Raw genomic sequence first — 24,352 nt, 5'->3', positions numbered from 1 at the left:
AGGCGTCCTGGGGTGACGACGACAAAAGGGCAGCCTACAAGTGGGCGGACCAGAAAGTTTTGTGAACTGCTACAGGTTGCGGTTGAGCAAGGAGTGGCAATCGACAATCTACAGAACAAGGTGGGGCCATGGTGCTGAAGAGCGCTATTCCCGGTCTGTGTCACAGGCTCTCTATATATTTCGGCTGGAAAGATGCATCTGGCAACTGCTCGGAGGTGGCGGCTGAGACATGGGCGAGAACGGGGAGCCAGTTACCTCCGCCGCCAAGTCTGAGGACTCGAGCATCAGGTCCTCCCTCATCAAAAGAAACAAGGAAGAGCAGCAGGAGGTGAAAGGTGAGAGCCAAGGGTAGAAGCGCAGGGACTCTCCAGGCGTGCAACTGGGATTGGGCTCCCTCTGCAGGGAAAGGCTTACCTGAGACCAATGTGTCCTGAGCAGAAGGACATGTGGACCTGCCACAGACCTGGTCAAAGTGGCAGTGGGGTTCGTGGGCAGAGCAGTGTGTCCCCGGGATTGTGGACCATGGGCACTTTAGTCCATTCCTGCCTCCGGGCGACGACTCCTTCAAGTGTACAGCAGTGACTCTAGAGAAACTTTAAAGGAGTGGTCAGCTTGAAATTACCGGGCGACAGCAAGAACGGATCATGAAACATTAAAGGAAACCCACTTGATGAGTTTATTAAGACAGAGTAAGACACATGTGCAAGCCTGAGGAAGTTGGTATTGGAGAAGACATGGAAAGTGGAGCCAGTTTTTAAAGGCTCCCTAGCGCATGAGCACAGGGGCTCATGCATGCACACAAGGGCTTACAAAGCTGTCTAATTCTTCAGGTAGGTTATGTAGGACTTGAGAACCCTGGCTATGTAACTTGCCTGAGCGCTTGTTGGCTTATGCATGGTCCTGTAGCCTGGAAGGGCCAGCCAGAGTGCTGGGTGATGGAAACCATAACAGTCCACCCTTTTGTTTACTATAAAAATTTGAGGGGGGAGTTAGGGGTCGCCAATGGGTGGGAATGGGGCGTTGGGCCTCTCAAGGCTACTTCCTGCTGTCTTGTGGGCGTCAGAGACTTGGGGTGCTTGACCAAGTCCTGGGGTAGCTTCTGTGTTTTCCGGGCTCTGTGAAAATGTTTAGCTGGCAGCATGAACCTGACAAGATGACTTTAAGGCAAAAGATTATGTTTAGAAAAAGTTTTAGATTCTGGTGACTGAGGGAGGAGAGTCTCCAGATGGAAGATGGAGGGGGATTTCCTAGGGCTCCTGAGATGGAGGAGGGAGTTTCTCAGGGGTCCCCAGACCATGGAAGAATTAAATGATACTAATTCTGGGCCATGCTGGTCTGTTCAGGTGAGTCTAGTTTCGCTCTCTGGAGCTTATGAGAATGTAGTATAGTGTTGGAATAGAAGATTATGAATAGGTGTATAGTAGAAGAGGAGGGAAGGGAAGAAAGGGGAATTATTAGATCTTTAATGTTTTACCAAAAGCAAATCTTAAGGCACTTTTTTTTTTGTTGTTGTTGTTGTTTGATTTTTAGTACCATGGTATTACCTTAATATCCAGGAGACACTGCATCAGTCAATGATAAACCTGTTATATTAAAATCTGTTTTGTGAGTCTCCCTTTTGAGGCTGGGCATGTGAATGTACCCAGACTGTTATTGTTTCTTACAGCTTGGTCATCTGACAGTCTTTGCACCTCCAAACTGGAAATTTAAGTATGACATTGGAGATACAGAGAAATTGGTAAAGTAGATGGGAGAAAGAGGAAAAAAGGGAGAACTGGAAAGGAGAGCATTTGGAATTTCTGGCACAGGAGAGCTGAGTATACTGGTGAGACTTTATTTTTCTGGCACAGGAGACAAAGCAGCGGATCTTGATGTCCTCTGTGACTTAAGGGAGCAGGGCCCTGTTTGAATTCCCATACACAAGGAGAGAGTGTCCTGAACTAGAAGAGTAAAAGGTTTGAAATGAGGTAGGTGAATCCAATTAGGGAGTCTCTCAAGCTTGGCAGCTGGGGAGTTACAAGAATTACTTAAAATGGGCCCTGCCATTTAGGGAAAAGGAGTGAGGGTCTTTGGATTGGGAGAGAGAAAAGAACTTGGTCCCTGATTTTAATTGGAGATCGGCAGAGGTTGGCACATGGTTGAGGTAATGAGTAGTCAATAAAATCTCATAAGAGGGAGAAGAGATGGCATAGCAACAGGGTGAGCAGGTGAGCAGGGAGGTATGCTGGTTTAGGTGAGAGGCCTGGAGTTAAAACCAGCCTCCCATACATGCTTTCAAAGGGCAATATGGAAAGGGAGCTCTTAGGGAGAGCCCGAGGCTGAGAAGAGCCAGAGGCAAAAGCTTTACCCAGTCAAGGTGAAGCTCCTCTTACATCTTAACAAGACTATTATTGTGTGTGTGTTATTTTATTGATTGATTGATTGATTGATTTTTAATTGAGTTCTACATTTTCTCTGCTCTGCTCCCTGGATTCCCATCCCCCCCCCCCCCCCCGCCTCCCACTCAACTGTCTCCCAAGGTCTCTATGCTTCAAATTTACTCAAGAGATCATGTCTTTTTCTATTTTGCAGGTTGATTCGATCCATGTATGTCTCTCTTAGGTCCTCATTGTTGTCTAGGTTCTATGGGATTGTAATTTGTAGGCTGGTTTTCTTTGCTTTATGTTTAAAAATCACTTATTAGTGAATACATATGGTAATTGTCTTTCTGGGTCTGGGCTACCTCACTCAAAATGATGTTTTCTAACTCCATCCATTTACCTGAAAATTTCAAGATGTAGTTATTTGTTTCTGCTATGTAGTACTCCATTGTGTAAATATACAACATTTTCCTTATCCATTCTTTGGTCGAGGGATATTTAAGTTATTTCCAGGTTCTAGCTATGACAAACAATGCTGCTATGAACATAGTTGAGCACATGCCCTTGTGGCATGGTTGAGCATCCTTTGGATATATATCCAAAAGTGGTATAGCTGGGTCTTGAGGAAAGTTGTTTTCTTTCTATTTTTTTTGAAAAATCACCACACTGACATCCAAAGGAGCTGTACCAGCTTCTACTCCCTCCAACAATGGCGGAGTGTTCCCTTTACCCCACAACCTCTCTAGCATAAGTTGTCATGGGTGATTTTGATCTTGGTCATTCTTACGTGTGTAAGATGGACTCTCAGAGTGGTTTTGATTTGCATCTCTCTGATGACTAAGGATGTTGAGCATTTCCTTAAGTGTCTTTCAACCATTTTAGACTCCTCTGTTGAGAATTCTCTGTTTAGGTCTGTACTCCTTTTTTTTTTATTGGATTATTTGTCCTTTTGATGACCAATTTCTTGAGTTCTTTGTGGTGTAGGAGGGTCTTTTTTAATGTCTTATTTTCATTGGTTGAATAAAGAAAATTGCCTTGGCCTTATGATAGGGCAGCCCTTAGGTGGGCGGAGTAGACACAACAGAATGCTGGGAGGAAAAAAGCAGAGTCAGAGAGCCGCCATGAAGTTGCCAGACATGCTGAATCTTTCCTGGTAAGCCATGACCTCGTGGTGACATACAGATATTAGAAATGGATTGAATCAAGATGTGAGAGTTAGCCAAAAAGAGGCTAGAGCTAATGGGTCAGGCAGCAATTAAATTAATACAGATTTCTGTGTGGTTATTTTGGGTGTGCGCTAGCCAGGTGGGATGGAACAAGGGTGCTGCTCCTCCTACAACACTTTGTATATTTTGGAGATCAGATATGGGGTTGGTGAAGATCTTTTCCCATTCTGTAGGCTGTTGTTTTGTCTTTACAGAAGCTTTTCAGTTTCAGGAGGTTCCATTTATTAATTGTATCTCTCAGTGTCTCTGCTACTGGGGTTATATTTGGGAAGTAGTCTCTTGTGCCAATGTGTTCAAGTGTACTTCCTTCTTTCTCTTCTATGAGGTTCAGTGTGGCTGGCTTTATGTTGAGGTCTTCGATTCATTTGGACTTGAGTTTTGAGCATGGTGATAGATATGGATCTATTTGCATTTTTCTAAAAGTTGCTATCCAGTTATGCCAGCACCATTTATTGAATATGGCTTCATTTTTACATTTTATATTTTTTGATTCTTTGCCAAAAATCAGGTGTTTGAAAGTGTGTGGATTAATATCCAGGTCTTAGATTTGGTTTCATTGGTCCTCCTGTCTGTTTTTAGTACTGTAGCTCTGTAGCAGAGTTTGAAGTCAGGGATTGTGATACCTCCAGAAGTTTTTTATTGTACAGGATTGTTTTGACTATCCTGGGATTTTACTTTTCCATGTGAAGTTGAGTACCATTTTTTTGAGGTCTGTGAAGAATTTTGCTGGGATTTTGATGGGCATTTCATTGAGTCTGTAGATTAGATTGCCATTTTTACAATGTTAATTCTCCCTATCCATGAGCATGGGAGATCTTTCTGATGCTGTAAATTTCTTTCTTCAAAGATTTAAAGTTCTTTTTTTTTTTTTTTTCTGTGGCTTTGATGCCTGTCCTGGAACTAGCTCTTAAAGGTGTGCACCATCTCTGCCTGACAGATTTAAAGATCTTGCCATACAAGTCTTCCACTTGTTTGGTTAGAGCTACTCTGAGATATTTTATACTATTTGTGCCTATTGTGAAGGGTGATGTTTATCTTTTTTAATCAGCTCATTTATCATCTGTGTACAGGAGGCTACTGATTTATTTATTTCTTTTTTAGTTAATCTTGTATTCTGCTATTTTACTGAAAGTGTTTATGAGTTTCTTGGTAGAATTTTTGGGTTCATGTAAACTATCATATCACCAGCAAATACTGGAAGTTTGACTTCTTTTTTTTTTATTTTTATCCCCTTGATCTCCTTTTCCTGTCTTATTGCTCAAGCTAGGACCTCAATCACTATCTTGAATAGATATGGAGAGAGTGAACAACCTTGACTTGATCCTGATTTTAGTGGGATTACTGTGAGTTTCTCTCGATTTAGTTTGATGTTGGCTGGTGGTTTGCTGTATATTGCCTTTATTATGTTTAGGTATGTTCCTTGTATCCCTGCTCTCTCCAAGACCTTTATCATGAAGGGATGTTGTATTTTGTTGAAAGCTTTTTCTTCATCTAATGAGATGATCATGTGGTTTTTATTTTTCATTTTTTTTATATGATAGATTACGTTGACAGATTTTCATATGCTGAACCACCCTTGCATCTCTGGGAGGAAGCTGACTTGATCATGGTAGATGATGGTTCTGATGTGTTCTTGAGTTCTATTTGCCAGTATTTTATTTAGTAATTTTGCATCAATGTTCGTGAGTGAGATTGGTCTGTAATTCTCTTTCTTAGTAATATCTTTCTGTGTTTTGGGTATCAGGGTAGTTGTAGCCTCATAAAAAGAGTTGGGCAATGTTCCTTCTGTTTCTATTGTATGGAACAATTAGAGGAGTATTGGTATTAGTTCTTTGAAAATCTTGTAGAGTTCTGAGCTGAAACCATGTGATCTGGGCTTTTCTTGGTTGGGAGACTTTTGATGACTGTTTCTATTTCTTCAGCAGTTATAGGCCTGTTTAATTTGCTTATCTGGTCTTGATTTAATTTTGGTAAGTGATATTTATCCAGAAAGTTGTCCATTTTCTTTAAGTTTTCCAATTTGGTGGCATACAGGTTTTTGAAATATGACTTGGATGATTCTCTGCATTTCCTCACTGTCTGTTGTTGTGTTCCCATTTTCACTTCTGATTTTTTTAATCGGGATACTCTCTCTCTGCCTCTTGGTTAGTTTGGATAAAGGTTTGTCTATTTTGTTAACTTTTCCTCGAAGAACCAACTCTTTGTCTCATTGATTCTTTCTATTTTTTCTTTGTTTCTATTTTGTTGACTTCAGCTCTCAATTTGATTATTTTCTTCCTTCTAGTTCTTTTGGGTGAGTTTGTTCTTTTTAGTTCTAAAGGTTTCAAATGTTCTGTTAATTCACTAGTTCTTTATGTAGGCATTTAGTGCTATGATCTTTCCTCTTAACAGTGCTTTCATTGTGTCCCATAAATTTGGGTATGTTGTGTGGTCGTTTTCATTGAATTTTAGGAATTCTTTACTTTCTCCCGTTATTTCTTCTTTGACCTATTGATGATTCAGGTGAGCATTAAAAATTTTCATGTGTTTGTGGGCTTTCTGAAATTAGTATTGCTGTTGAATTCTAGTTTTTAGCCTTGGTGATCAGATAAGATACATGGGGTTATTCCAATTTTTTTTTGTATCTGTTGAGGTTTGTTTTGTTACTGAGTATTTGGTTATTTTTTGAGAAGGTTCCATGAGTTAATGAGAGGAAGATATATTCTTTTATGTTTGGATGGAATGTTCTGTAGATGTCTGTTAAGTCCATGTGCATCATAACATCTATTAATTCCCTTATTTCTCTGTTAATTTTTTTTTGACTGGCCTGTTCAGTGGTAAGAGTGGAGTGTTGAAGTCTCCCACTATTAGTGAGTAGGTTTAATGTATGATGTAAGCTTTAGAAGTGTTTCTTTTATATATAGGGTGGCCTTGTATTTGGGGCATAGATGTTCAGTATTGAGATTTCCTCTTGATGGATTTTTCCTGTCACTAATGTGAAGTCTGCTGCCTCAGGCCTGCCTTGGCCTAGGTCTGCTGTGGGACAATTGTCTGCATTCTGTCAATTATACTTTCAATAAATGATGATTGGCCAGTAGCCAGGCAGGATGTATAGGCAGGACAACCAGACAGGAAGTAGAGGCAGGTCAATGAGAACAGGAGAATTTTGGGAAGAGGAAAGCCCATTCTTCTGGAGTCCTGTCCTATCCACAGAAGAAGCAAGATGTGACTTCCCTGCTGAAAAGGTACCAAGCCATGTGGCTGACATAGAATAGAATAATGGGTTAATATAAGTTATAAGAGTTAATAAGCCTACACTGATGGGCCAATCAGTTTATGATTAATGTAGACCTCTGTGTGATTTCTTTGGGACTTAATGACTGTGGAAACCAGGCAGGACAGAAACCTCATTAAACAAATGATGTACCAATGTGGGTCTGACCAAATGTACTTAAAAGCCTAAGAGAGCTTGGGAAGTTATTCTACATACAAAAAGAATAGAGTTAAATAAGGCTTCTTAATAGCAGCATTTTCTCAGGTGGATTCTGCTTGCTAGAGGAAGCACTCTCATTTAAGAGAGGCTTCCTGACTCAGCTTTAGCTGCAAAACTTTGCAGCTCTTTTAAGCTTAAAAGGTTAAAAAAAGTGTTTAAAGGTTTAAACACTTAAATGATGTTGATGAAATGCTGACCACATGGTTTTTGGTTTTCAGCTGTAGCAGGAAAAAAGCTGCACTGTATTAAAATGCTGGCATTCTGGGCCATGCTGCTAGCAAAAACTCTGACTCTTTCAGGCAGGAGGATCAGCTACAGAGCATTTGAGTGTGGTTTGTGAGCACACTGTTGCACCTTGCTTGCTGGCAGGGAACTTGAAATGCCATAGAGTTGTGGCAATAAACATGGCTACAGACATACCTCAGCCATGAGACTGGAATCTCAGAAAGCTAAGAAATGGGCTGGATTCAGCCTTCAAAGCCATCTCTTTAATCCTCTCTATATTGCTTAGCAAATTAAAGACTCCCGTGGTTTGAAAAAGAGAGATATGTAGTGAAGATACATTCAAAGACAAAGAAAACCTCTAAATGGCTTACAGTGTGTTTAAAAATATATGCAGACTTGGGAGAAAAGAGAAAAAAGGTTAAAGTCCTTAAAAGAAAAAAGAAAAAAAGAGTAGTTGGGTTTGGTGGCACACACCTTTAATCCCAACACTTGGGAGACAGGCAGGCTGACTTCTGTGAATTCAAGGTGTGGTATCACAAGCCTTTAATCCCAGCAGTTGGGAGGTAGAGGCAGGCAGATCTTAGTATGTTCAAGGACAACCTTGTCTCCAGAGGGAGTTCCAGAAAAGCCAAGACACACAGAGAACCTGTCTCAAAAAGCCAAAAATTAAAGTGAAAATAAAAGAAGTAGAGGTTAAAATAAAGCTACCTAAATATGGAAACTACACAGAGAGTCTGGATATTGTATAGTATTATGTTGTCTTTGAATTGCTTGAAGCTGAGGAAGAAGCAACAACTGCTAAAAGACATCAAATATAAATGCTGCTGGATTAATAAAACATAGATTTTTTTAAATAAATGCATTGAAGTCAATAGGTATGTTACTTTGGAGAGGAGGTTTTTCTTCTGTTTCCACAGAAAATGAGAGGTTATAGATTCATTCTGAGTTAAGAAAAATCAGGTTTGATCAAGGAAGACCACCTGAAAAATCTCCAGTAGGAGCAGATCGCCCAGATATCTTCATTCTACATCCAGAACAGATTCAAGACTACTGCTTGAGATGATCAAGCCTCACAAAATACTCCAGACAGGACTTGATCATAATTTTAAATTTTCTTTAGATTCCCATAAGATTGTGAGCACCCCCAAGCAGCAGGAAGTAGCCTGGAAAACTAAGCCCACATTCCCTTCAAATGGACTATGGATATTTTCCTTTGTTTAGGATGTTGTTCACAAGTTGTTATGACTAATGGTCAGGAGAAAACTAAACAAAGGATATTAATTTCAGAGTTCTTGTTATTTAAATAAAAAGAAGGGGAAGTGGTGTGGGACAATGGTCTGTATTCTGTGAATTATATTTTAAATAAACAGCGATTGGCCAGTAGCCAGGTAGGAAGTATAGGCAGGACAACCAGACAGGAAGTAGAGGCAGGTCAAGGAGAACAGGAAAGTTATTTATCCTCCTGTATATGTGAAGAGTGGGGCAATAGATCCTCTAAAGTTTCTATACAAGAATGAGATGGAGAATAGTATTAGGTTGCGGGAGGAAATTTGAGATATTAAGGGATGGACAGCATTGGAAAGTGAATGTGGCATTTTCCACTAGTGCCACTTACAGGGAAAGATCTTGGGAAAGGGGTAAGGTTTGTAAGCCTTTGTAAGTTAAGAGATGGGACAGACTATGGTGGGAGAAGGCAGTGGTAGGTGACCCAAAGGTTACTTTCTTTGACTCATGAATAAGGAACTCAGTGACTGCTAAAACATATATGCAGGGTTCCTAGCTCTTAGTGGTAAGGTCCAGCTTCTTTGATAGGTATGCTACTTGTGCAAAGGAAGGTCCCAGCTGATGTGCTTGGACCCCAAGGTCATAGCCCTCCTTCTCTGTTACATAGAGGGAGAAGGGATGAGTTAGGTCTGGGAGATGGAGAGCTGGAGGCTGGATAAGAGCCTGTTGGAGCCTCTGGAAGGGCTTAGTAATGGGATGGGGAGTGGACTGTGTTGAGAGCCAAGGGCAGCCTCATATAAGCTGTGAGCAAGGAGAGAAAAAGGGGATCCAGGAACGTAATAAGCCAGCTATTTCCAGGAATGATAAAACCTCTTTTTTTGTAGAAATAACTGGATTAATTTTTTTCTCTCTTTAGGGTAATATCTTTTTGGGTGGGGGTAATAGTTAATCTCAACTAAATGACCTGAGAGATAGACAGTTGTACCTTAGAAGGTGAGACTCTATAGTCCTTTTTGGATAAGAAATTTAAAAGAACGAAGGTATTAGTTTGGCTAATGTTTAAGGATGGACTGCAAAGCAAAATATCATCTACATACTGTATGAGTGTAGACTTGGGGAGAGACAATGATAGTAGATCAGAAGCTAAAGCCTGACCAAATAGGTGTGGGCAGTCCCAGAATCCCTGGGGAAGGACTATTCAGGTGAGCTGTGTGGAGAGGTGACAGGGTCAGTTCAGGTGAAGGCAGAGATTGAGAGCTGAGAGGAATGGAGGAAAAAGTATATGAGACAGTTCTGAGAACAAGAAAGGAATGTGTAATCTGACCATCCCATCCACACCAGCTATATCTCGCAATGGGAGAACTGCAGAGAACTGAAGGTAACTTGGTTTGGCCATGGTTGGGTTCCTTAGCAGCATGTGAGCATATGAGAGGAGGGGTAAAAGTGGGTCCTAGAGTTGTGCGGCTGCCACAGCATGGCACCAGAAAGGAGGAAGGATCCAGAGGGGCTGATGGAGTAGTTGATGGGGAGAGAGATAACTGAAGAGGTAGAAGTAGCTGTCTGCTGAGGTTGGAAAGGTGGAGATTCATTAGCAGTGTCCAGAGCTGAAGCGGGGTGTTCCTCCGACTTAGATTGCATAGCCAGGAACATGTGAGCAGGTGAACATCTTGGAAGAAAAGAAGGCTTAGAACTTAGATAGAAAAAGGCTTGGATATAAGAAAACTCCATCCATTTGCTTGTGTACTGACAATAGTTAAAAAGCTCTCTCAGAATATCAGTATCTAAGGTGCCGTTAGGTAACCACTTTAGATTATTATCTAAAGGAAACTTTGACCATATTTTTGAACAAAGATGGACAAGTGTGGGAATCTGCAAGTAAGGCATTAAACATTGGGGTTTTAGGGTCTCTTAAAGACATTCCATGGGGTGGGTTGGACTGATAAGTTTCTGATAAGTTTTTGAGGGTTTGTTTCCCATGATAAAGAATGTGAGAATGGTGAAAATGGCAAAAACTCAAGCCAACAAACAGGATGTCTCCAGAATAGTGCAGGGTTGAGAATTAGGCCAGGTCGATTTCAAGACCCATTGGCACAGGAATTGGAGGCCAGGACCACTCTGAGCAGTAGCAAGAGGACCACTTCCAAGTGATCTGCTCAAGTTTTTGGCTATGGGAAGCAACTACAGGTAAATGTCAGTGAAGGGCTCAACTGTGACCTTGCAGACCCTGGTTGGGGGCATTCCCCCTGTTTCTAGGAATGCCAGAGGGTTTCTGGGAGCTGACCAGTCAAATCCTTGGGTTCGGAGAAACCGTTAAGCTGACCTGAAGGAAAAAGTCACCAATTGAAGCTGCTAGTGTGCATAGGAGTTGGTGGCCAGGCAGATGGAATGTGGGCTCTTGTAGAGAAACCTGGTTTAGTTTCCTGACCCCAGGAGAGGGGCAATAGTAGAGCCTGTGGAGTCTCAGCACCAATGAAATTACCTGGCGCTAGGATGGATCACTAAACACACAATGAAACCCACTTTGGAGCCTGCCCTGGAACTAATTCTTGTAGAGCAGTCTGGCCTCAATCTCACAGAGATCCACCTACCTCATCCTCAAAAGGAACTAATTATTCTTACCTGGGCTCTCAACACTTGTTTCTAGCCCTACACACTGGTTTCAAGTACATTTACAACAATGTTGTGTTAACACGCAACATCTTATTCTGGAGATTAGGAGTTTCCTAAGTAAAACGAAGCATCAATAATTAACTCCCTTTTAATACAGAAATGAAGCAGTTCTCCTTCCCAAGCAGCCATTACCCACTGCAGGCGACAGCAAAAGAAAAAACAAGTCTTTTCTCAAAAACAGGCTGAATGTCTGCTGTGTCATATTCTACCTCTGCTCCAACAACAAAAACACCATCTCTACATTAAATCTTGTATACTCAAGACACTCCTTCCCTTAGCTGTCACAACACACAAGGCCTTTGGAAAATATTAGCTTCTGGACTATGGATGTCATTTCTGCCCCCATAAAGGTTGCATCCAGTTTCTTCCAGTGGGAATTTTGTCTCTTCCACCCTCGTGGTGTGGACATTTGCTCATCTACCCACACGGCATTGGATGCATGGTTCATCCTTCCATGAGAATGAGATCTGAGATTCATGGGATCCCCAAGGTTAGGCAGTAGATTACTCTTAGTTCAGTAACAAGAAGACCCTGGATCAAGTTGTGTTTCTGGAATCTCTGGTCTTCATTCCACCATGGCCATCCTCTATGGACCAGGGCCTTCTTTGAAAGGGGTTTGCAGCACTCTTTCAAATAGTCGTAGGTGATTATAAAGTTGGTTTTTGTGGTAAATTTCTTTAAATTTCCTTAAGAAATTCTCCAAGTTGACATTATTACGTTTATATTTTACAGATAAAGATCTCCAAGGACAATGTCTCAGAATTGTCTCCCCCGTGTCTCCTGCTGGGCTTTACTGCTGCTATGCAGTGATCATGGTCCTCAGTGGAGCTGCAATTGCACTTTCTGTTGCTCTATCATTTTCAGGTGAGTGACATCTCCAGATCCTGCAGCATTCTGTTCACATCCACACTGTCAGTTACACTTAGTGAGCATTGTGCGCCAGGGACTGTGTGAAGGGCAGGAGAGAAAACACACTGGAAATTCCTGTTCTCTGGGAACTTAGGGTCTAGCAGGAAGATGCAGAGAGGGAACAGCACAGGCTGTGGTGTGCACAGGAGGCCAGGCTCAGCATCCCTGGGAAGAAGCATCCATCTAGAGAGATGCAGGAGACATGTCCACCTGTGGAAACTATTCAAGGCAGAGATCAAGGAGAGGAAAACTCAAAGGAGGAGCCTTAAGGAAGCTGCTGCAGCGAGGGGCAGTGAGGGCAGTGTGGGCAGTGAAGAGTGGTATGGTTGGGGAGGTAGAAAAACCCCATAACCCATGGTTTATGTTAACATCTTCAACTATGGTGTGAAAGTACTAAGCAGATTATTCCAGACATATGTGATTCCCAAGCTTCTAGTTTTAGACTATTCTGACTAATGTGATAAAATCTTTACAACTTTCCTGTGATAGGTGGAGTAAATAATTCATGATATTGTTTTATAAAAATCAATGTTAGCCACGACAATGAATAATACACAAGTAGAACATGGAGAAACACATGCTCACAAGACTAGACAGTGTAACCTAAACTGTAATGTAGCTCTGAAAAGACTCAGATAAAAAGAAATGAAAGTTGCCCTCAGTGCCGTTGCATTTGTTCCTTTCATTAAAGCCTCGTGGTACTGGGCATAAGAGCTGGGGAAAGCTACACCAAATTGCCTTCCGCTAAAAATAAATGTGTGTGGGTTGTTTCTAGTTTTTAATATTTCTTATCAATCACTTATTTCTAGGTTCAGTAGCCGTTGAAAAGAGCCATGCATTTGTTCTTATCTGTTAAACGAAGAAAAAGGCAAATTTATGAAAGAAAAATATTACTTTTTAACCAGTCCTGCATTCGGAGCTTCTTACACACACACACACACACACACACACACACACACTCACTCTATTGTGATAGACCCACAAATGAACACATCACACTGCTCCATTAGCATAACCACTCAAACACTGGCCAAGTCTCAAATCCTGTGCATCTTACTGAACATCAATACAGTTAGAAAAGACATTCTGAAGCCATAAAGCTTTGATTATGGTTTTAGACTTTCACTGTATTTACGTTTTTATACACTTATCAGCCACAAATTGGCAAAAAACCCCAGCAAAGTTGAAACTAGAAAAACAATGCTCTTTATAGCCCTATTCATTGCTTATGGGCCCTTGCTGCATCCTGTCCTTCCTTGTCACCTTACGTCACTCTTCTTTGTTCTCCTGTCTAGATGTTACACCGTGCTCACACTCCCAGCTGTTGACACTGGACATTATAGGCTGGGACAGGCATATTAGGGAGTACATGGGGTCTCTTTCTCTCTAAGTTTGTGTGACCTTATTTAATATTATACTTTGTAGGTCCTCCACTTTTCTACAAGTTTCATTTTTTCTTTATGTCTGGATAACTTTCTGTGTTACACGTGGATCACATTTTCATTATCTGTTCATCAGTTGATGGACATCTAGGTCAGGTCCATTTTGCTGCTATTGTACACGGGGCAGCAGTAGACATGGATGTGCAGGTCTCTGTGTTATGGTGTAGTGTTCTCTCATATATGACCAGTAGTGGCATAGCTGGGTCACAAAAGGTCTGTTTTAATTTTTAAAAGGAGCCTCCATACTGGATGCATCAGTTTATTCTTCTACCAGCAATAAATAAGTGTCCCTATTTCTGCAGAGTTCTGACATCTGCTGTGAGATTTCTTGATAATTGCCATTCTGACAGCCTCTAACGAGAGCCAGCATATATTCACATGGATTTAGTGTATACGTGACATGATACCAGGAAGGCCTCGATCAAAGTTTTGGTATCAAAAACTATTAGATCATGCCATGTTTTGCAAGCTGGTATTTTGCCATAGTCAAATCCAGAGAAGTGAGGAGTTTTCTTTCTTTGGTCATTACAAAAGCAGGATGTGAAGCAGTATCATAGGAAAGGAACTTATAAAATTGCCGCCATCAGAAAAGTTCTAGTAGGATAATGACTATGATTTGTTCAGCATATGGTGTCTTTTTTCCCTGCACTCAGGAGGCACAGCCAGGAATCCCGAAAGAAAGAAACCCCATGTACTCCCTAATATGCATGTCCCAGCCTATAATGTACAGTGTGATCAGCTCTGAGTGTGAGCATGGTGTAACAAGGAAGAGTGACGTAAGGTGACAAGGAAGGACAGGATGCAGCAAGGGCCCATGAGCAATGAATAGGGCTATAAAGAGCATTCACATAAGTATAGTTCACAGAGTGAGATCCAGGCCAGATAGGGGGACATAGAGAGATTCTGTCCGCAAATTCAAAATACGAACAAGAGAAGCATTTCCTTAGAGTCCCACATGAAGGTTCTGGATGGGAGACCACCATGCTAGGAGGAGTCTCTTAGTGATCAGTAATGAAAGGCACAGTATAACACACACCTCACAACAGAGATTGAATGCTTAGCCAAAGAGACAAGACACAGAAATGTTTATTCATGATATGTATTTGCACTGTGTATATTCTAGTGAGAAAAAAAACCCCAGCCATTGTGAGCCCTGAAGCTGGGTATGCAACCTGCCCAAGAGACTGGATTGGATTTGGAAGTAAATGTTTTTATTTTTCTGAACACACAAGTAACTGGACATCCAGCCAGACATCCTGCATGGATCTGGGGGCTTCTCTAACTCAAGCTGGCAGTCTGGAGGAGCTGGTAAGAAAGGATTGGGAGTTGGTTTTTTGTTTGCTCCTGTGGAATATGTATTGCCTTGAGAAAGAGAGCTTATGGCTGGAACATGAGGAAAGTTCCAACCCTAGGCATTGGTCACATGGTATTTGTGATGGTAGCACATCTGACTGTAGCATTGAGACATTCCAAAGATATTTTCTCCTGTAGTGCTAATAGTCAACCTGCAACACCAAACGTACATTTGAGAATCATGGTGGTTATACAAGTCTTTGTGTGAGCTGGAGGTGTTGCAAACTTAAGGTGACAACTGTTAATAACTGTAAATATTGGCATAACAAAGGACATTCTCAGCCACAGGAGGGGTGGTTGTCAGTGTTCTATGGATTATGTCTGTAAAATACATTCACTGAGAATTGAGGGTTATTTAGGCTCCAAAGTTGATGATCCTCAGTTCAAAGTTGCTGCCATTCGGAGAGGCAGCTGTAGGACAGAGACTCAAGGGTCATCTGAAACTGAGAGACACATGTTTCTGCTTTCTGTGTTTTTGACAGAATTTCCTGAATAGATCCAAGGGGGATTCTACTGCCTGGATCGGCCTGCACAGAGAGTCACCAGAGCACCCTTGGATGTGGACAGACAACACTGAATATAAAAACTTGTATGTTTTCAGAAAGCGTTTCCTCCTACTGTGTTCAAGTGTTGTGATTGTGTGAGTTGTGGTTGTGAAGGTGAAAGGCTGAGTCATGTGAAGAGAACTGAACTGGAAAGGGAGAAACCCTTGGGCTGGAGGTGTGTCTTGGGGTTGGTTGTGTGTTACATGGAATCCCCAGTATCCACATCTTGGCCAATTTACATCTGTTAGAGTCACCTAGTGTTGTTTCACTTCAAATCTTTAGCCTTTGATGGCATCTGGGGAAGATGCTGTCTGCTATCAGCACTTGGAAATCTCTCCTTGCTGATAACTGCCCGTGTGGGATGCAGACAGAACTGCTGATGGCCACAAAGGACTCTGAAACCCCAGGAAGTCAGTGCAGAACTGCTGGACAGGACTTGTCAGACAGCTGTGTGCACAGCTGCACCTGTCACAGAAACAGAGACTCCATGGGCTTTGGGAACCTCAACTAAATCTCATCATCAAAGAGCACCCAGGACCCTGTTTGGATGTGAGCTGTCCATTTTGAACAGACCCATTTCACTGGAACATTGAATGTTCAACATTAATAACCTTTAGAATTTACAAGTGCATTTTTCCCAGTTTCATACATATGAAAAGTACTTCAAGGTAGAAATGAAAACCACCCTTGGATGCTACCTATGGCTAAAGTTCTTGTGAACATGACAGCAAGCACCTGTCAGATGTTTTTATTATTGACTTTTATTGAGCTCTACATTTTTCTCTGCTCTCCTCCCTGCCTCTCCCCTCCCCCCTTAACCCTCCCCCAAGGTCCTCATGCTCCCAATTTACTCAGGAGATCTTGTCTTTTTCTACTTCCCACGTAGATTAGACCTATGTAAGTCTCTCTTAGTTTCCTCATTGTGGTCTAAGTTCTCCGGTATTGTGGTTTGTAGGCTGGCTTTCTTTGCTCTATGTTTAAAAACCACCTATGAGTGAGTACATGTAATAATTGTCTTTCTGTGTCTGGGTTACCTCACTCAAAATAATGTTTTCTAGCTCCATCCATTTTCCTGCAAAATTCAAGATGTTATTATTTTTTCTACTGTGTAGTACTCCATTGAATAAATATACCACATTTTCTTTATCCATTCTTTGTTCGAGGGGTATTTCAGTTGTTTCCAAAATCTGGATATGACAAACAAAGCTGCTCTGAACGTAGTTGAGCACATGTCCTTATGGCACATTTGAGCATCCTTTGGATATATACCCAAAAGTGCTATTACTGCGTCTTGAGGAAGCTTGTTTCCTAATTTTCTGAGAAATTGCCACACAGACATCCAAAGGGGTTGTACCAGCTTGCATTTTCACCACCAATGCAGAAGTGTTCCCTTTTCCCCACAACCTCTCCAGCATAAGTTGTCATCAGTGTTTTTGATCTTGGCCATTCTTACAGGTGTAAGATGGAATCTCAGAGTTGTTTTGATTTGCATCTCTCTGATGACTAAGGATGTTGAACATTTTCTTAAGTGTCTTTCAGCCATTTTAGATTCCTCTGTTGAGAATTCTCTGTTTAGGTCTGTACTCTATTTTTTTTTATTGGATTATGTGTTCTTTTGATGACCAATTTCTTGAGTTCTTTGTATATTTTGGAGATCAGACCTCTGTCTGATGTGGGGTTAGTAAAGATCTTTTTCCATTCTGTAGGCTGTCATTTTGTCTTATTGACTGTGTCCTTTGCTTTACAAAAGCTTTTCAGTTTCAGGAGGTCCCATTTATTAATTGTTTCTCTCAGTGTCTGTGCTGCTGGGGTTATATTTAGGAAGTGGTTTCCCATACCAATGCGTTCAAGTGTACTTCCCACTTTCTCGTCTATAAGGTTCAGTGTGGCTGGCTTTATGTTGAGGTCTTTGATCCATTTGGACTTGAGTTTTGTGCATTGTGATAGATATGAGTCTATTTTCATTCTTCTACATGTTGATATCCAGTTATGCCAGCACTACTTGTTAAATATGCTTTCTTTTTTCCATTTGGTATTCTTTGCTTCTTTGTCAAAAATCAGGTGTCTGAAGATGTGTGAATTGATATTCAGGTCTATTCAGTTCCATTGGTCCTCCTCTCTGTTCTTATACCAATACCAGGCTGTTTTCAGTACTGTGGCTCTGTAGTAGATTTTGAAGTCAGGGATTGTGATGCCTCCAGAAGTTTTTTTATTGTATAGGATTGTTTTGTCTATCCTGGGTTTTTTGCTTTTCCGTTTGAAGTTGAATACCATTTTTTGAGGTCTTTGAAGAATTTTGCTGGGATTTTGATGGGCATTGCATTGAATCTGTAGATTGTTTTTGGTGAGATTGCCATTTTTACTATGTTAGATCTTTTCACTCTCTGGTGTCATCTTCAATTTCTTTCTTTAAAGATTTAAAGTTCTTGTCATACAAGTCTTTCACATGTTTGGTTAAAGTTACTCTGAGATATTTTATACTGTTTGTGGCTATTGTGAAGGGTGATGTTTCTCTGATTTCTTCCCCATCTCTTTTATCATCTGTGTACAGGAGGGCTACTGATTTTTTTGAGTTCATCTTGTATCCTGCTATTATACTGAAAGCACTTATGAGTTGTAGAAGTTCCTTGATAGAATTTTTGGGACAGCTTATGTAAACTATCATATCATCACCAAACAGGGAGAGTTTGACTTCTCTTCCAATTTGTATCCACTTGATCTCCTTTTGGTGTCTTATTGCTCTAGCTAGGACCTCAATAACTATATTGAATAGATATGGAGAGAATGGGGACAACCTTGTCTTGATCCTGATTTCAGTGGGATTACTGTGAGTTTCTCTTCATTTAGTTTGATTTTGGCTGTTGGTTTGCTGTATATTGCCTTTATTATGTTTAAGTATGTTCCTTGTATCCCTGCTCTCTCCAAGACCTTTATCAATAAGAGATGTTGTATTTTGTCAAAAGCTTTTTTTGGCATCTAATGAGATGATCATGTGGTTTTTATTTTTCAGTTTGTTTATATGATAGATTATGTTGACAGATTTTCATATGTTGAACCATTCCTATATCTCTGGGATGAAGTCAACTTGATCATGGGGGGTGATGGTTCTGATGTGTTCTTTGATTTGATTTGCCAGTATTTTATTTAGTATTTTTGCATCATTGTTCATGAATGAGGTTGTACTGCAATTCTTTTTCTTTGTACTGTCTTTCTGTGGTTTGCGTATCAGGGTAATTGCAGCCTCCTAAAAAGAGTTTGTCAATGTTTCTTATGTTTCTATTGTGTGGAATAATTTGAGTAGTACTGGTGTCAGTTCTTCTTTGAAGGTCTTGTAGAATTCTGAGCTGAAACCATCTGGTCTGGGCTTTTTTGGTTGGGAGACTTTTGTTGTGGGAGTAACTTCCACTGCCTCAACCAATAGTCGCTGAAATACGAGCCCACAGTGCAGCGGGGAGCGACTTCCGCTCCGTCAGCCAATAGCTGCTTAAATACCAGCCCACTGGGGCGTGGTATATTTCTCTTTTAAAAAGAGAAGCAGATCCGGATCAGGCCCTCTTGGTTCCGGCTCTTGGTTCCGGTGCTTGCTCCTGGCTCCTGCTCCCGGATCAGCGTTTTATTAAAATATGATTGACAGAATACAGATAATTCTCCCGCACCAGACTTTTGATGACTATTTCTATTTCTTCAGCAGTTATAGGTCTGTTTAATTTGCTCATCTGGTCTTGATTTAATTTTGGTAAGTGATATTTATCCAGAAAGTTGTCCATTTACTTTAAGTTTTCCAATTTTGTGGCGTACTGGTTTTTGAAATATGACCTCATGGTTCTCTGCATTTCCTCCGTGTCTTTTGTTATGTTCCCCTTTTCATTTATGATTTTGTTAATTTGGATATTCTCTCTCTACCTTTTGGTTATTTTGGATAAAGGTTTATCTATTTTGTTGATTTTCTCAAAGAACTAACTCTTTGTCTCATTGATTCTTTCTATTGGTTTTTTTTGTTTCTATTTTGTTAATTTCAGCTGTTAATTTGATTATTTCCTGCCATCTTATTTTCTTAGGTGTTTTCTTTTTGTTCTAAAGTTTTCAAATGTTCTGTTAATTCACTAGTGTGGAATATTTTCAGCTTCTTTATGTTGTCTGAGGTTTCTGTCTTGTTTGCTTCCCACAATCATTAAGTCCTGAAGACATCACACAGAGGTCTATATTAACTATAAACTGATCGGTCCATTAGCTCAGGCTTCTTATTAACTCTTGTAATGTATATTAACCCATTATTCTTACCTATGTTTGCCACATGGCTTGGTACCTTTTTCAGTGGGGCAGGTCACATCCTGCTTCATCTGTGCCTGAAGAAGGATTGCATCCTCTTCCCAGAATTCTCCTGTTCTCATTGTCCCACCTCTACTTCCTGTTTGGTTGTCTGTCCTGTACTTTCTGCCTGGCTACTGGCCAATCAGTGTTTATTTAAAATATAATCGACAGAATACAGAATTGTCCTACACCATCTATTATTCTTAGAATTGACCTTTTCATGGTGTCCCATATTTCCTGGATATTTTGGCTTAAGTTCTTGTTAGATTTAATGTTTTCTTTAACTGATGAGTCTATTTCCTCTAGTGTATCTTCAGCGCTTGTGATTCTCTCTTCCATCTCTTGTATTCTGCTGTTCATGCTTGTGTTTGTGGTTCCTAATCATTTGCTCATGATTTCTGTTTCTATAATTCCCTTGGTTTGTGTTTTCTTTATTGACTCTATTTCAAATTTCAAGTCCTGAATAGCTTCTTTCTTATGTTTGATGTCTTTTTCTTTGTTTTCTTTAAGTGATTTGCTGATGTTTTCCAATTTTTTATTTGTCTTTTCCTCCATTTCTTTAAGGGAATTTCTCATTTCCTCTTTTAGAGTTTTGAACATTCTCTTGAAGTTATTTTTTAGGTCATTTTCTTCTGCTTTATCCACATTTGGTTGCTCAGGTCTTGCTGTTGTAGGGCCTTTAGGTTTTACTGGTGTTGTGTTGCTCTTTGCAGTGTTGCATGAGTTCTTACCTTTTCTATTCATCTTTTCCTCTAATAGATGTGGTTGGGGCTGTCTGAGATTCTGTTGAATAATCTTCTAGGTGTCAGAAGCTCAGATGGTTGTTCACCATGATACAGTAGTGTCATATTTCTAGTTACCCTGTTGGTAACTCTTGTTTCTGGAAATAGCTAAGTGCTTCTGTGCTTTGCTCTGCTCCCTTTGAATTTTCTGTCTCAGGCCTACTTTGGCTTAGGTTGCTGGCTTTGCCCTGTTTCTGTAAATTCTGGTCTGGAACCCCTCCTGCAGAAGTCCCTGGATTGGAGTTGGACCTGGAAAGGTTTCTGGCTCTGATCTACTGCCTTGGAGGTCCCAGCCTTGGGTGTGCCCAGGTCACAGAGGACCTGCTTTCTCCCTTTGAGGTCCCAGACTCAAGCTCACATCTGCAGAGGTTCCAGGTTCCTGCCTATTCCCTTTGATATTCCAGATCAATGTTCGGACTTACAGAAGCCCTGGCTCAGGCCTACTCCTCTGAGAACCCAGACTCATGCCTGGTCCTGCCGAGTTCTCTGGTTCCTGCCTATTTCCTTGGAGGTCCCAGGTTCACTCACGCCCAGACTAGCAGAGGTCCTGGCTCAGGCCTAGTTCCTAGGAGGTCCTAGACTCATGCCTAGACCCACTGGGTTCTTGGCTTAGGTCTACTCTCTTGAAGGTCCCAGATTCACATCTGGACCCTCAGTGGTCTCTGGCAGTGGCTCACCTGCTCAGCAGTTACTTCTTTGTACCTGTTCCAGTGTAGATTGCTTACTCTGGATCTGGTTGCTGTCTCAATCCTGATCTGCCAGTGTTCTGGGGCTGGAATTGTTCCTGGCTTCTTCTCCTGGTGGAGCTTGTTCATTCTCTGTCCTAGGTAACTGGTTCAGTCCCACTCTGGCTCTGGTGGACATCGCTGACCTTGGGTCAGGTAACTGGCTCAATCCCCTGTCAGATGCTTTTTACACAGAGTACAGGGTCCAACATGGATGAGTGATAAGGTGGTCACCAAATGGAACCCTGAGAATGGAAAAGTCACTGGGTGTAACACTAGTGCTGGTGATTACGCATGGACTCTGCCTTTCTGTGATTTGTGCTATTAACAAGCAGTGGACACGAGTGAGATTTTATTGCTGAGGGGAATGCAGTGGCCAACTCTGAAGAAATTTTGTTTGTTATTTGTTTTAGGATTTCCATCCGAGGAGACGGAAACCATGCCTACCTGAGTGACAGAGGGATCAGCAGTGGCAGGGGCTACATGCAGAGGAAGTGGATTTGTAGCAAATCAAGCAGCTACACTTTACAGTGCCCAGTAGTCTCACAGCTTGTGTAGAGTGTGTCAGTTCAATCATGAGAGATCTATAACATGTTATCTGTAGTCATAGTCTCATTTCTTTATCTCATAAAATTATCAAAATCAATTCATAATCTCTCGTGGTATGAGAGATAAAAAAACTATCACAGAGGACTATATTTACGAGTACTTGGAGGTTATGGGTGATCCTAACTAAATAAGCATTTGGTGTGGGTTTTTACTCATATTATAAACCTGAATTAGAATCACATCAGTATCAGTAACTTCCACTTTTATCACCAGATAGGAATTTTTTCATTTCCTCATTCTTTGGATGAGTGGTACATTAAAAAAATGAAGGGAGGATAGGATTGAGCTAAGATGTCTGCGACACACATGGCTCCTGCAGAGGGTTGAAGGGGAGGCAGAGGACTGGAGTCTCTCTACTGCTCTGGGTATCCTGCGCCAAGTCGCGCAGAAGGTCTGCAGTAGCCCCGGAGGAGCCTCAGACATGGATACCACAGCTGCTGCAACTCAAGCCAGAGCCAGAGTGAGGCCCTGCTGTTAGAAAGTCAGGGAAGAGTGGCAGAGAGAATGGCTCTATCTCGGGTAAATGTGCCCTGGCACATTTGTAGTTTCTGTTATCATGACCTTTTAAAAAATATTTGAAGACTGATTCAAAATGGTGACTCGTAGGGTAAGTTCTAGTCCCAACTGGAAATATTGCTGCTGTGCAGCTGCCCTCAGGCCACGGGTACCATTGTCATACCTAATGAGCCAGCAGAACAACCCTCACGAAGGGTAGAGAGATGTGAAGAGGCCAGGAGCTCTAGCGGATCCTGCCTCCAGATGCCCTGCCCATCTGAAAGATCACCTTGTCTCTTGTTGGGCCTCATGAGGGCTGGGTGTGAGGCCCAGTGTAACTTCCTGAGCCTAGCTGGAGTTTGGAGACATATCTCTGGCTACCAGACCCACCTCTGCCCAGCCACCGCTAATGTGGCAGAGTCTTATTGGCCCTTGTTTCTTGCTCCGCCTTGGCCAAGCCCAGGCTTTTCCATCCCCCATCACAACCCTATATAAGTCCCTGTTTGTTACCAATAAACAAGTTTTTGCTTTGACAGACTCCCGATTCAGTGGGTGTGTTTCTCCCCTGCGATGGTGGGGCGGCAGCAGGGCTGAGTCATGAAGCTCACCATCCCATTCAACTGCAGAGAGAGTCCAGCAGGTCTGGCTCTGCCCCCTGCTCTTTCTGCCTGAGAACTCGTCAGTCTCTGGGCAACAACAGGATGTCTGTGATGGAGAACAATTCATTTTCTGGATTAGGTCTCCTCAAAAAACCTAGCACTGTCAGCGTGGTAATCAGCAGCCTGGATCTCTCACAGACTATGCCCTTTAATGCACCCCATGACCACCCTGGCCCTGAAGAATGACAGAATGTCCAAGATGGAGAATGGTTCACGTTGTACTGGGCCTTCTCAAAGACTCCGTGGTGTGTGCTGCCATGAGATTCCATGTTGCTGTACATGGTCCGTGCTACAGCTGTTGCTGTGGTGGTGTCTGTGGTTCTGTCTGCCGCTGAAGGCTTTGTTGAGAACCGTGGGTGATGTTATATTGTTTGTGCTGTAATGGATAAAGCTTGTCTGAAGATCAAAGTGTAGGGCTAACCACACTGATTAGCCACAGAGGCCAATGGTGGTGGCACACAAGTTTAATCCCAGCACTCGGGAGACATGGCTGCTCTTTACTAAAGTATATATTCAGGACCAATGGCATTGCTCAGAAGGTAAAGGTACCTGTGACTAAGTTCGATGAGCTGAGTCTGACCCCTGGATTCACATGGGAGAAGAGAAAAGCCCAAACCATAAAGCTGTCCTGTGATCTTGAAATTTGTGCTGTATGCATATGGGTAAAATAAAAAAAATAATAAAATGAAATAAAAACACTGTAAGGTTCTAATAGACTGTTCTTATATTCAGGCTATGTTTTTATTATTAGATAAATGCAAATTTATTTGGTAAGATAACATTTCTCAGTGTCTATTCTTAGTTCATTTAGTGTTCTCCTTTTAAAATTTATTTTATTTCAGATAAACAGTGTGACACTATTTCTCACATAAATTAATGCTTCCTCCTATTGAAATTACTTTGCATTTAGTAGTTTTAATTATCTCATTTATAGTAAATGTTAATCTCAAGGACTGGAGAGAAAGATGACTGACCCAAATCCTCATGACCAGATTAACTAAAGCAGGCTGCCTCTCCTGAGGTGGGATTTGAGAGGTCAGCATGGGAGGTGAGGGAGACAAGATTTTTATAAAGCTCAGGGTAGGGAGTTTTCAGATGGTGAACTTGACAGGTGAAAGAGGTGGGGTTACAGGAGCAGAACATAGATTAGTTTGGTCAGTGAATGAAGTGGGGACATCACCATTCCAAGGTAAGCTTGAGGGGAAGGTTTTATTGTAGATATGAGGAAGAGCAGGCAGAGTCATCTGGAAGAGTCCACAGTGGGGAGAGAAAGAAGTAGACTAAGCCTGGCCAGCAGATTCAACTTGGCCATGAGAGAATAGGGAATGGAGAAGAGTGAGAGAGG

The 24,352-nt window shown here is 41.6% G+C and overlaps 1 protein-coding gene across 1 annotated transcript; it reads left to right on the top strand.

Moving 5' to 3' along the window:
- The first annotated feature begins 99 nt into the window (after positions 1 to 99).
- Positions 100 to 22,885, top strand: LOC148122595 (C-type lectin domain family 2 member E-like). The gene is made up of 5 exons (XM_087904158.1): positions 100 to 335; positions 11,910 to 12,041; positions 14,652 to 14,836; positions 15,364 to 15,470; positions 21,658 to 22,885. Exons 1-5 carry the CDS (start codon positions 230 to 232, stop codon positions 21,800 to 21,802), a joined length of 675 nt encoding a protein of 224 aa, XP_087760284.1. The 5' UTR covers positions 100 to 229; the 3' UTR covers positions 21,803 to 22,885.
- Positions 22,886 to 24,352: the final 1,467 nt, after the last annotated feature.

The sequence above is a fragment of the Myodes glareolus genome, chromosome 3, assembly GCF_982192425.1.
Source record: "Myodes glareolus chromosome 3, mMyoGla1.1, whole genome shotgun sequence".
Taxonomy (NCBI): domain Eukaryota; kingdom Metazoa; phylum Chordata; class Mammalia; order Rodentia; family Cricetidae; genus Myodes; species Myodes glareolus.
This window is presented reverse-complemented; position numbering and strand designations above follow the sequence as displayed.